Genomic DNA, 12064 nt, shown 5'->3' with positions numbered 1-12064 from the left:
ATGCCCCCATCCGGCTCATCATATGCCCCCATCCGGCTCATCATATGCCCCCATCCTGCTCGACATATGCCCCCATCCTGCTCATAATATGCCCCCCATCCGGGTGTATGGCCGCATCCTGTGGCACATAAAAAAAATAAACGTTCATACTCACCTCACTTTACCTCACTCCCTGCAGCATCGCTCGTCCTTCCGTCTGTGTCAGCGGCAGCGCCGCTGATTGGAGCCGTCCCCATTACCCTGCTGGATCGCGATCGATCTCCTGTGTCTGTGCCAGTGTCCCGGCCGCTGCGTGTGGACACGTGCGCACAGCGATGACGTCATCGCTGTGCGGCCGCTAGTCTCCACTCAGCTGCCGGCACAAACACAGGAGATGATCGCGATCCAGCAGGGTAATGGGGACAGCTCCAATCAGCGGCGCTGCCGCTGACACAGACGAAAGGACGAGCGATGCTGCAGGGAACAGTGAGTACTGTACACTCACTGATTCACTGCTCCCCGCGCTGATGATGATGCGCAGGGAGCAGTGAATACAGCCGCACATGATCACTCCAGGCCGTAGTTGCCAGGGGTGATCATGCGAGCCGGCTGTTTATCCCCCGCCCATCATCCCGCCCACATGTCAGCGCGGCTTCAGCGCTGAGGGATGATGGGGGGGCGATGGGCGTGCATATTAAATGAGCGGGTCCACGTGGTCACGGCAGGCTGCTACAGCCTGCTCGTGCCCCCGATGACCCGCTCCACCGCAGCACCCACATTCACCGCAGCCACATTCAGACCATAAGACGCACCCCCCACTTTCCCCCAACATTTGGGGGAAAAAAAGTGCGTCTTATGGTCCGAAAAATACGGAGTATTTCTGTATTTTATCTGCTGCATTTGTATCAGTCCTCTGAATACTGAGGTCTGTATAACCCTGCCCACATCACTCATAACTTTCTGCCCATTTAGTGTACTCAGCTGTCAATCAATGACGGCGGCAGGATTATAGAAGGCTCATGAATATGGAAGACTACATTGCAGCCGGTTTCAGTCCTCTAGTGATAAAACCCTGATTTTATCAAATCTATAGCAAGCAGCCCAGTTAGTGACACATCACTGAAATCAGGGTCTTTGCTCAGATTTGGGGGACACCTGGTGATGGATTCCTTTTAATGAGATGTGTTTTCTTGTTACTTTTGCTGGATTTTGTTTTTTAAATTTGATCTAGGAATGGGCGCTGTTGATGACTTCAGGGGCAGTTTAGGATCTGGCATGAGTGGCAGCATGTCAAGTAGCATGGCAGGAATGGGAAGCATGGCAAGCAGCATGGGAGGTAAGGAGATCACATATACAGAGAACTACATGAATGTACAAAGTTTTCAGTTAATAAATCAAACAACCATTTAATTTAGACATGTACAGAGGAGGCATGGGAAGCAGCATGGACAGAGAATTCAGTCGAAGTGATCTTGGATTGAGCCGTGGCTTTGGAGATTCTTTTGGAGGAATGAGTAAGTTGTCATTATACCTGTTTTTTTACAGTGGCATCGAGCAGATTGTCACATTGTACAAGACCTATCTAAGGGCACAGTGATGGGGCTGAGAGCTAGAGCTGCGTTCCTGACTTCAGCTGGTCTCCTTGTGATGGGATTCTCTCCGCTTTTGTAAGCAGCGGGGAGGGGAGAGAAGTAGCGGCCATATTCTACAGTTTACAAAAAAAATGAATGGACAGTGATTCAAGCAAGTTTTGGAATTGTAGCAAATTTATCAACTCTACTATTGTATTCCTAATTAAAAAAAATAAATAAAACCTTCTAACGTCAGCTGATGGTGGGAAATACAGTATGTTGGTGACCAGTCTACCCAGGACAACCTCTACTAGACTGTAAGACAGCCAAGGGGTCACAAGACGCAGATGACTATAATGGATGAAAGCCAATGAGCTGTGAATTATACAAACACTATTACTTTGGTTAGAATTCCATGCAAAAATGTGTTAGTATGCTACTTGGTTTCTACAGTTGCAAGCAATTGGGTCCATCGTCTTTTATGTGGGGATTTTTGCTATTTCTTGGGTTCCTTCCCGGACTATCATCTTGCAGAAGGAAACTGTAGTTATATTTGCAAGACTTCAATTAGGAATATTTTTCTCTTGCCTGGTCGTCTTCAAGAAATAGGCCCGGCTCATCAAAGTGGTTAGCACCATAAATTCTGGCATAAGTGGCTTTAAAAGTTAAATATGTTTGCACAATGTGAAGTTGTCAACACTGGCATCAAAATGTCAAGGTCCCATGCGCACGATGCAGTTTGTGTTGACTAAACTGCATGCTTCTCCTTCCCCAGCAAGTCTGAGAGTTTGGGGGTTTTTTTTCGGCTGCAGTTTTGTGGTGACAACAATGTAAATTCTTTTTGCGTGTGTTTTTTTTTTTTTTTTTTTTTTTTTTTTTTTTGCCAGAAGATGCAGTTTTTGTGGTGAACACTACAGCGTGTGGACATAGCCCTAGTCTGTTTTGCACATCTTTCCCAAAAGTGTTGAAGTGGAGGCATGCCAACACAGCTCATCTAATTCACAATTTAATATGATGTCCTTACACCAGAAATCTCACTGCAGTGTCCGTCTGTAAGATTTCTGGCAAGCGAGGCGCACAAAACTTGTCCAATGCTCGTTATTCATTAAGATGCTTGTACTTAATGAATCAGGCGTTTCTGATTCCAGCAAGTCCCTTCATCAAGACTTAATGTGAACATTGCTGGTCTTGATGAATTTAGGACTAAATGTTTAAAAGTAAAGTTACTGTTGGCCTTCAGGGAAATAATATGCTGATCCAATGCGATCACATGCTGACTGTGGCTGGCACTTTAATCACTGACCTAAAAAATTATATGCACTTGCTATTTTTTTTTTTTTTTTTAATACCTACTCCAGTCAACCACTTTATCCTATCCTTTTTGTGCATAAACACTGTTTGACGTATTGAGGGGCTTTCTTGGTGTTCTGATGGGTTGAGTGATCTAATTCTCTCTGTAGGTAGTGCTATGGTTGGAAGCTTTGGTGGGATGGGATCTTCGTCCCTTGGTCCTTTAGGATCTGGCATGAGTAAGTTATTTATCTGAAACATGTTATTTCTATGATTCTATATTATGTATATACTCTCTCCCATCGCAACAAAACTCCCCCAGTGGGTTATTGTGACAGCCAGAGTCAGTCTGAAGGCTGACATGGCTGCCATCCTATTCTTAAATGTAGCCCAACCTATGATTTTGGTTGATGTTTTGTCTTTCCTGACGGTCCTGAGGAAGGGGGCAGTGGCTCCGGAAACGCGTAGACCTGGATGAAATAAAGATGCATTAATCTAAACATCTGTTCCTGTGATCCTTTGGCGCAGTATCAAACACCCTTCTCTTTTGCTCTCTGTTAACTAGAAAAAAAATGTAAACACTACCATTGCAGTTTTCTATTGCTCCAAAAAATGCAATAAAAAGCGATCAATTAAAAAAAACTAAGCTCCGTTTGAGACCTGTGCAAAAACAAATTTTGCACAATAATGGCATTTGACACCACTTGGAATTTTTGTTTTTCCCCATTACATTATTTAGTACAAATTTTAAAACTACAACTTTTCCCACAAAAGAAAAGTGCTCGTGACTCCACTATGTGGATGGACTATTTAAAAAAACAAAAAAACAAAGGCTCTTGAACCAACCAGAGGGGGGTAGGTGTGGGTGAGGGGGGGGAGGTGGGTGTGTGTGAGGGGGGGGGGGGGGGAAGAGGACACATAAATTGACAGGTTTAAGAAAGGTTTAATACATCATAACACTGACTGCCCCGATACGTGCATATTGGGGAAGCTCATCTTAAACAATGTTTTTGTGTTCATTTTTTCTTAGGCTCTGGAATGAGTGCAGTGAATAGCATGAGTATGGGGCTTGGCATGGACAGGATGAGCTCTAGTTTCGATCGTATTGGAGGTGGCTTGGACAGAACCATGGATATGGATCGCGGATTCGGAGGGTTTGGCTCCGCACCTCTAGGAGGAGGAAGTTTAAGAGAACGGGGAAATAAAGGAAGTCAAATATTTGTTAGAAATGTAAGGGGTCGCCAGCTGATTATTAATTTGCTCTGTCTCTTATGCTATGGTTTTTACTTACATTTTTTTTGTTCTTCCTTTTAATTTTTAGCTCCCATTTGACTTGACCTGGCAAAAACTGAAAGAGAAGTTCAACCAATGTGGTAAGTTTGTGGGTTTTTTATTTGTAAGTTATCTGGTTCTTTCTTTTAAACATGGTAATAATAAATTCCTAACTACTTTTTGTAGGTCGTGTTATATTTGCAGAGATAAAAATGGAGAATGGCAAATCCAAAGGCTGCGGAACTGTAAGATATGATTCCCCTGAAACTGCAGAGAAGGCATGCAGACTAATGAATGGAATAAAGATCAATGGTAGAGAAATTGATGTCCGCATTGATCGCAATGCATAATTCCTTATTTTATCCAGTGGCATTCCCACATTTGTTCAGTCTTTTTTGGTAAATACATTTTAGTAAATGTTAGAGCAGAAATTACTTTTAGTGCAAGCCTGTGCTAGTGTGGTGTTAAATGTACTTTTTGTTATATATTTTGATTTTTAAACACCATGTCTCTAGTCATTCAGTTTATATGAATTGACGTACTGTTTTTAATAAAGCCAATTTCTCACAGTCTACATTGTGGGATTCCAATCCTGTATTTTGTTTTTGTCTTCTCCAGCACAGTCCAGATCTTATTGACAAAATAAAATTTGTTGAAATGATTGAGTGGAACTGGTAAATGTTGGCATGTCCAGTGGTTTTCTTAGAAGTATATATGGATTTGCATGGAACAAATGTTTCACTGATGCACCAAAGTTAACATGGCCACTAGATACTTTAGCACTTCAAGGAAATGTTCAGATTTGATACATCCCAAACCTATCGAACCATAATGGGAATAATAATTCTTCCAGATAACAAAGTAAGGGCTCTTCTCCACTTGCGTTAAAAAAAAAAAAAACAACACAGCGATACTCTGCTACAAATGTGAGTGGTGTGGTCTGCGTACGGTGTTTGTTTGAGGGGGGGGGGGGGGGACAAAAACACATAGCATCTGTATGACATGCGAGCGTCATGTGAGTGCTGTGTGAGTGTTTATGCAAGCAGTGTCGGACTGGCTACTGGAGGAGTCTCCAGTAATAGCAGTCCTGGCTGCGGTTACCTGCACTGAACTCTGGAGCTGTCACCTGGGCTCCAGAGTTCAGCCCGGTCTTTTTGCAGCTGTGTTGAACTGAACAGCAATCGCTGGGGAATCGATCACTTGGCGCTCACTGTTCAGTCCAGGCTGCACTCTGGAGCTCAGGTGACGGCTCCAGAGTTCAGTGCATGTAACTGCGGCCAGGACTGGTATTACTAGAGATCCTCCGGTAGCCAGTCCGACGCTGTATGCAAGTGTCAAGGACCCATGTGACATGCATATGCCATCTGTATGAAATGCGCATGCCACCCGTAGTCTTTATTTTTATTTATTTTTTTTCTCTCTCCCATAGGCTTGCATGGGGGTGTGAGAGCTGAGACTCGGTGCAAATCGCAGCATGCTGCGATTTTCACCAAGAGCACGAGTCGTATCGTATAAAATTAAGCTAGCGGACAATGCCTCATAGCTTAACATTGGTGCGAGTGCGACCCGATTTTTGGTTTGTTGTTGTTTGTTTTTTTTTTTTTTTTTTTTTTTAACGGATCGCACTCGCACATGAAAATCGCAAGTGGAGAAGAGCCCTTATTGTCAGCAAATAAATCTAGAACGATATTACCTTCAACCCCCCAACACCCATTTATGGACAGTTCAAATTTAGTGTTCTAGTTAAACCGTCAATCACTTCCAGAATTTTGGAAAATGTAACTTTGCTTTAATTACAATACCCTTTTGCCCTTCTCCCAACTAGCTGGAAATTGTCTGGTTCAAGAAGATAACTTCATACTTTTATCAGTCATCCTACTGTTAAGGAGAAATCCAGATTTTTCAGGAAATTTCCTTCTTAACATTGAATGTCTGCTGTAATCTCAGATTGAAAGTCACTGAGAGCCGGTGGAGAAATTCAGACCACACAACATAGCTGGTATAATTTCCTTTCTCAGTAAGGTGCACACATGTGACGTGCTATATTTTTAGAAGCATTTTTATAGAGCAATAATGGGTTAAACGTTTAGTAAAATTCCTAAGCCATTGGCTATATTAAAAGCATTTGCAGAAAGCCTGTGACGTTTATCCATTTTTTTTTTGTTTTTTTGTGACTTACTCTCCAGCCCCTCCTGTTTTCTGACTCCATAACTTGCAAAGTCTGTCACATAACTTGGTCATAAATTTGGACTTGCACTGATAGTCAGTCATTGTTCTTCATTTTGTTCCCTTGTCTCACAACATCAGCTGCTGACCTTGTTGTACACAAGCTTTACAGAATCTTGTTTCTCATATAGAAAAGAAAGGTTAGTTATAGAAAAGCATATAGAAAAATATAGATTGGATTTTCACAATAGAAAAGCACATACAATATGTTTCTATTCTAACTCTACTATTGCTGATTTTAAATAGTTTGAGTGGGTGATAAGTTGTATTAAAATTTGTGTTCTCCATACATCTCTAACCACTCATTAGCTATCAATAAATGGGGCACTTGCATAAATTGACTCTTTGGTTCTGTCCCCCAGCTGAGCAAGTATATGCATAGTGAGACTTCCTTTGTCCTGCAATGTTCTGTGCTACAATATAAGATCACATTTATCTTGTATACTCCAGTTACTTAATATTTAAACATGTTGCACCTTTTGGCATAAATTGTGCCATCATACTTTTCAAGCATGGTAATTCAGTTCAGTGTTAGATATTATTCTACACACTAGATTATATTTAGAGGATTTTTTTTTGTTTTCTACCTAGATTTGCTTTTAATAAAGTACGCAGACTGGGTATATAACTTTTGACTACGTTTTTCCTTATACACTGACATTAACTTTATCATCTAGTAGTAGGAACCTCTGTTGAAAAATACAATAAATTAAACGTTCATGTACGCCAAACTAAAACTGGTGCAATAAAACCGTAAAAAAGTGGCTTAATGGCAATCCATCATTAGGATCAACCATTTTTAAGCTGTATATATTGGCATATGTCATAGGACGTGGACTGTGATACCTTTATCTGTGATCAATGTCTGCAGAGAAATCCATATTTTATCTGTAAATGAGCTGTTAAGATCTATGAGCCAGACACCGATCTGCCTAAGGACCTCATTCCCAAAAGATTCGTCCACAAAATCATGAATCTGTGCCTCAATCAGGAATCCAACTTGACACTGCTAGCCTCTTAGAAATCACCTTTTTAGTTTGTTTTTTTTTTAATCCCATGGTGGATGAGAGAAATTTACATGCCCAACAACAATTTGACCCAAAACCCCACTTCATCATTTGCTAACTGGACTTTTTTATAGATGTAGTAGAAATTAAGATTTGGAGCCTTGTGGACAGGAGGATAGTGAAGAAGCCATAAGTTCAGCAATATTTGGAGTGTTGCTGTTTTATATAACACTCCAGTTTTCTGCTATGACCTAAATGCTTTGAGGCCAGTCACAGATTTTTTTTCATTTCAATAATGTACAGTGTTCAACCCTAGATGACCCCAACTGACAGACAACTGACTTTTCAAAATGAATTTGTTCTTTAATCACTTCAGTAACAAATTTGCTTAGGTATACAATCCCCAAAGGGACATCAGAAAAGGGGGGGGGGGAACAACCAAATCTAGTGTCAATATGCTGGTGAAGTGCAAGAACCAGAGCGATATCCTTTTCTTGACCATAATATGTGGTAATGGCAGCCCTCCCACTGCTGTATTGAGGTATCGCTACACAGGTCCCCAAACCAGACTGAGTCTTAGTGTACAATAACGTGGGAGGGGGGAGTTGATCTCTCTGAATAAGCCTTCCAGCACTACAGTGACATGCAGTAAGCGAAGGTGTACAAAAATGTGGCTGTGCACATTGTACAGGTGCAAATGTATAACGCATGCTGTCACGATGTGCACACTTCAGTTCCAGGAGGTAGTGATAAAGGTAGGAACATTTTAAAGTCAAGAGGAGGCCCCAGTATTCCTGGAACTGATGGTATCTGTACAGTACTTGGGGCTACATTTTCCTGGTGAGTTATGTTCAGACAGTAATTTCTCTGACGCCTCATTGGGGGACACAGGACCATGGGTGTGTTATGCTGCCTATCCATAGGAGGACACTAAGTAGATGCAAAAGCATAGCTCCTCCTCTGCAGTATACACCCCCTGGCCGGGCCAGGCAGTCTCAGTTTTAGCTTAGTGTTTGTAGGAGGCACTTTCTTTCAAGGCTTGTTATTTTTTGAGGGTGACTGTTTCCTTTTGGGACCGATCTCCCACTACCATCAACGGGCGGGAACGTGAAGTGTTGCCTACACGTACCCCTTCCCGCGATGCTGGATTCTGGGCTGGACGACTGGTTCCATAGACACCGATTTTCCTAAGCCCAGGGCAGAGGCACAATTCCTCAGCCCCTCTTTGCAGGCTCTGAGTTGAATATGGCACTGTTGTGACCGGATACAGCAAACTGACTCTGCTATTGTCACTGCCTGGATTGAAGCAGTGTTTAAGGTGAGATCCCGCCTAACTGGTTTCCCAGACAAAGGGAGAAAAGGCTGTGGAGCAGTGTTTCTTAACTCCAGTCCTCATGATCTGTTGGTGGGTCTTGAGGACTGGAGTTGAGAAACCCTGCTGTGGAGGAAAGGCTCCCAGGGCTGAATATACAGTATTTATTATGAGAAAGTCCCTGACTAATGCAAGGAAGAGAGCCCCAGGAATCCTGAACACAGTGTTAACTTTTCCCTAGCTTGCTGGCTGGAGGAGGAGGAGGGAAGTCTCTCCTGTTTGCAAACTCCTGCATAGATAATTTCCTGGTGGCAGGGGGTGGTTAGAGAATCACAGAGCTTAGGGACTCAGCTGTTTTATTATCTGCTCTGTTTACTTGATCTAGCAGAAAAGCTGGCTGATAACCACCAGTGACACACTGTGTGCTGACTAGAGGGAGAGGGAGGAAAACTAGAAGAAGCTCCTTTCCCGCCGTTTTTACTACCCACAGCGGGGGGGGCACACTGACTACTTCTTTGTGCTCTTTTAGCGCTAAGCCCCACCCCCCCTCCCAGGAAAGCGTGGGAAGATCTCCAGCCATCGGCTGATTCTGGTAAGGTGCTGCTCACTGTAGCTCTGCTGAGAATTGCTCCCCCTCCTAGCATGCTCATATCAGGAACATGCAGAATTCAAAAGGCACTAAGAGGGCTAAGGCTCAGTCTATTATTCAGCCTGCACTGCCTGCCATGTTGAGCTACCACGAAAACACACCTCTTCTCTCTGTGTGAGTCCTGTGCCCCTATAGCCCCCCAATACCCCCCCCCCCTGCCACCACCGCCGCAACCGTCAGCCCAGCGCCTAGGGCTCCCAGCCCACCGGAATGGGCACAGTTTCTGTCCAAATCCATGGAAAAAACTGTCAGAGTACCTCCCTCCCCCAGCTGAAGTCCAGGACGTCCTTCACCAGACGTCCACAGTCCTCGTTCCGCTCTTTTCGGAACTTATTTGGTTGGTCGACACCCCGTGCTGTCCACGCCACCAGCCGCGGACTACGCAGGGACCGACCTCAGCTCTCCCCGAAACCTACTTCGTCATGGCAGCCTAGACTGAAACAGTCTAGGACTAGGGAGACTCGGCTACGACGTTTTCCCCCCTCATGACTCCTTCGGCGCCCCGGAAGATACTCATTGTAGGAGGTCGACTGCGGCTCTTCCAACACATCTGGGATGCCGCCTCAGACGACAAATGGGTGCGAGACCTTGTGTCTTCCGGTTACCACATAGAACAGACTCGGGGGTCTGGTCCGAAATTCTAACAGCAGGAGTGATAATACCTTTGCCAGACGACGAGAAGTTCGGGGGGTTTTATTCCAACCTCTTTGTGGTCCACAAAAAGGATGGGTCAGTTCGACCCATCCTGGACCTCAAACACCTAAACAAGTATGTGCATGTACGGAGATTCAGAATGGAGTCCCTAAGGTCCATTATTACATCCATGGTCGAAGGGGAATTCCTCGCATCCATAGACCTCACGGACGCATACCTGCACATACCCATCGCCCCAGATCACCAAAAGTTCCTCCGCTTTGCAATTCAGGACTTCCACTTTCAATTCGTAGCTCTACACTTCGGCCTTGCCACTGCACCAAGGGTCTTCACCAAAGTCATGGTGGCCGCCATGAGCGTCCTTCACGCCAGGGGAGTGGTCGTTCTCCCTTACTTGGACGACCTCCTCATCAAGGCCCCCTCCTTCCGCGACTGCTCAACCAGCGTACAGATCACTGTGGACACCCTATCCCGCTTAGGGTGGCTAGTGAATCTGGACAAATCATCCCCGGTCCCATCACGATCCATCACCTTGCTGGGCATGTCCCTGGACACCCGTCGGGGCTTGATCCTTCTCCCTCAGGACAAGGCGATCGCTCTTCAACGAGCGGTACGCTGCCTTCTACGTCCTCCGTCTCGCTCCATTCGATTCAGCATGAAAGTCCTCGGCAGGATGGTGGCGGCTATGGAAGCAGTACGCTTTGCTCAACTGCACCTTCGCCCACTGCAGCTAGCCCTTCTAGCGGCCTGGGACAAGAGCCCCTTCTCCCTGGACAGACATCTTCACCTGACGCCTTCAGTCAGGTTCGCACTCCGCTGGTGGCTTCGGTCCTCATCCCTATCGAAGGGGAGATCCTTTCTCCCAGTGAACTGGCTGGTCCTGACCACGGACGCCAGCCTCCTAGCCTGGGGAGCAGTGTACCGGCACCACACTGCTCAAGGACGTTGGACGCCCCAGGAGTCTTCCGTACCCATAAACACCCTGGAACTCCGCGCGGTCTTCCTCGCGCTCAGAGCGTTCTGCCCTCTGCTAGCGGGTCGTCAGATTCGAGTCCAATCGGACAATGCGACAGCTGTAGCCTATATCAATCGGCAGGGGGGCACCCGCAGCAAAGTGGCTTATCTCGAGGCCCACAAGATCCTCAGCTGGGCTGAATCGACGGGATCAGTGATATCAGTGGTACACATACCGGGGGTAGAGAACTGGGCAACAGACTTTCTAAGTTGCCAAGGCCTGGCCGCCGGAGAATGGTCTCCCCACCCAGATGTGTTTCTACACATCTGCACTCGCTGGGGCACACCAGACGTGGACCTAATGGCCTCAGGGTTGAATGCAAAGGTACCAGAGTTCATAGCCAGGTCACGCAACCCGCAGTCCATCGGCGCGGATGCTCTAGTCTGCTCCTGGCACCACTTCCGCCTGCCTTACATATTTCCACCTCTACCCCTGCTGCCGTGGGTGATCAGGAAGATCAAGGCAGAGGGAGTCCCGGTGATACTGATAGCACCGGACTGGCCCAGGCGCGCCTGGTACGCCGAATTGGTACAAATGCTCACAGACGCACCGTGGCGCCTTCCAGACATCCTAGACTTGCTGACCCAAGGGCCCATTTCCCATCAGAACTCCAGAGCCCTGAAGCTGACGGCATGGCCATTGAGACCTGGGTATTAACAAGAGCGGGATTCTCCCCCGCGGTTATTTCCACCATGATCAGCGCCCGAAAGCCTGCTTCATCCCGCATTTACCACCGTACGTGGAAAATCTTCCTTTCATGGTGCCGAGAAACTAACGTCCAGCCTATGCCTCTGGCCATCCCCAGAATTCTCGACTTTCTACAGTCTGGCTTGCAAGCGGGGTTGGCTCTCAGTTCCCTTAAAGGGCAGGTCTCAGCGCTCTCAATCTTCTACCAATGCTAGAAAAAAAAACAAGGAGAAAATTGTAGAAAAAATACCCTGACTATAAATAAATAAATTGCAAGTGCTTAATAAACAGGGTACTTAGTATATACATTTTTGCAAAAAGGTAAGAAGCTGTCTCACCTCGTCACTGTGTACCCATCTGAGACAGTCCCTAACCTACTAAAGTTAAAAACATATTCTGTAC

General features: G+C 45.5%; 1 protein-coding gene across 1 annotated transcript in view; it reads left to right on the top strand.

Annotated features, from left to right (window-relative positions):
• MYEF2 (myelin expression factor 2) overlaps positions 1-4773 on the top strand; it is a 64794-nt gene extending 60021 nt beyond the window's left edge. Inside the window, exons 13-18 of the mRNA XM_075345800.1 lie at positions 1211-1315; positions 1395-1493; positions 3011-3079; positions 3871-4070; positions 4162-4213; positions 4299-4773. Coding sequence (XP_075201915.1) covers positions 1211-1315; positions 1395-1493; positions 3011-3079; positions 3871-4070; positions 4162-4213; positions 4299-4462 — 689 coding nt within the window. The 3' untranslated portion in view covers positions 4463-4773. The remainder of the gene's footprint in view (positions 1-1210; positions 1316-1394; positions 1494-3010; positions 3080-3870; positions 4071-4161; positions 4214-4298) is intronic.
• Positions 4774-12064: the final 7291 nt, after the last annotated feature.

This window comes from Anomaloglossus baeobatrachus, chromosome 4 (genome assembly GCF_048569485.1).
Source record: "Anomaloglossus baeobatrachus isolate aAnoBae1 chromosome 4, aAnoBae1.hap1, whole genome shotgun sequence".
Lineage (NCBI taxonomy): Eukaryota > Metazoa > Chordata > Amphibia > Anura > Aromobatidae > Anomaloglossus > Anomaloglossus baeobatrachus.
This window is presented reverse-complemented; position numbering and strand designations above follow the sequence as displayed.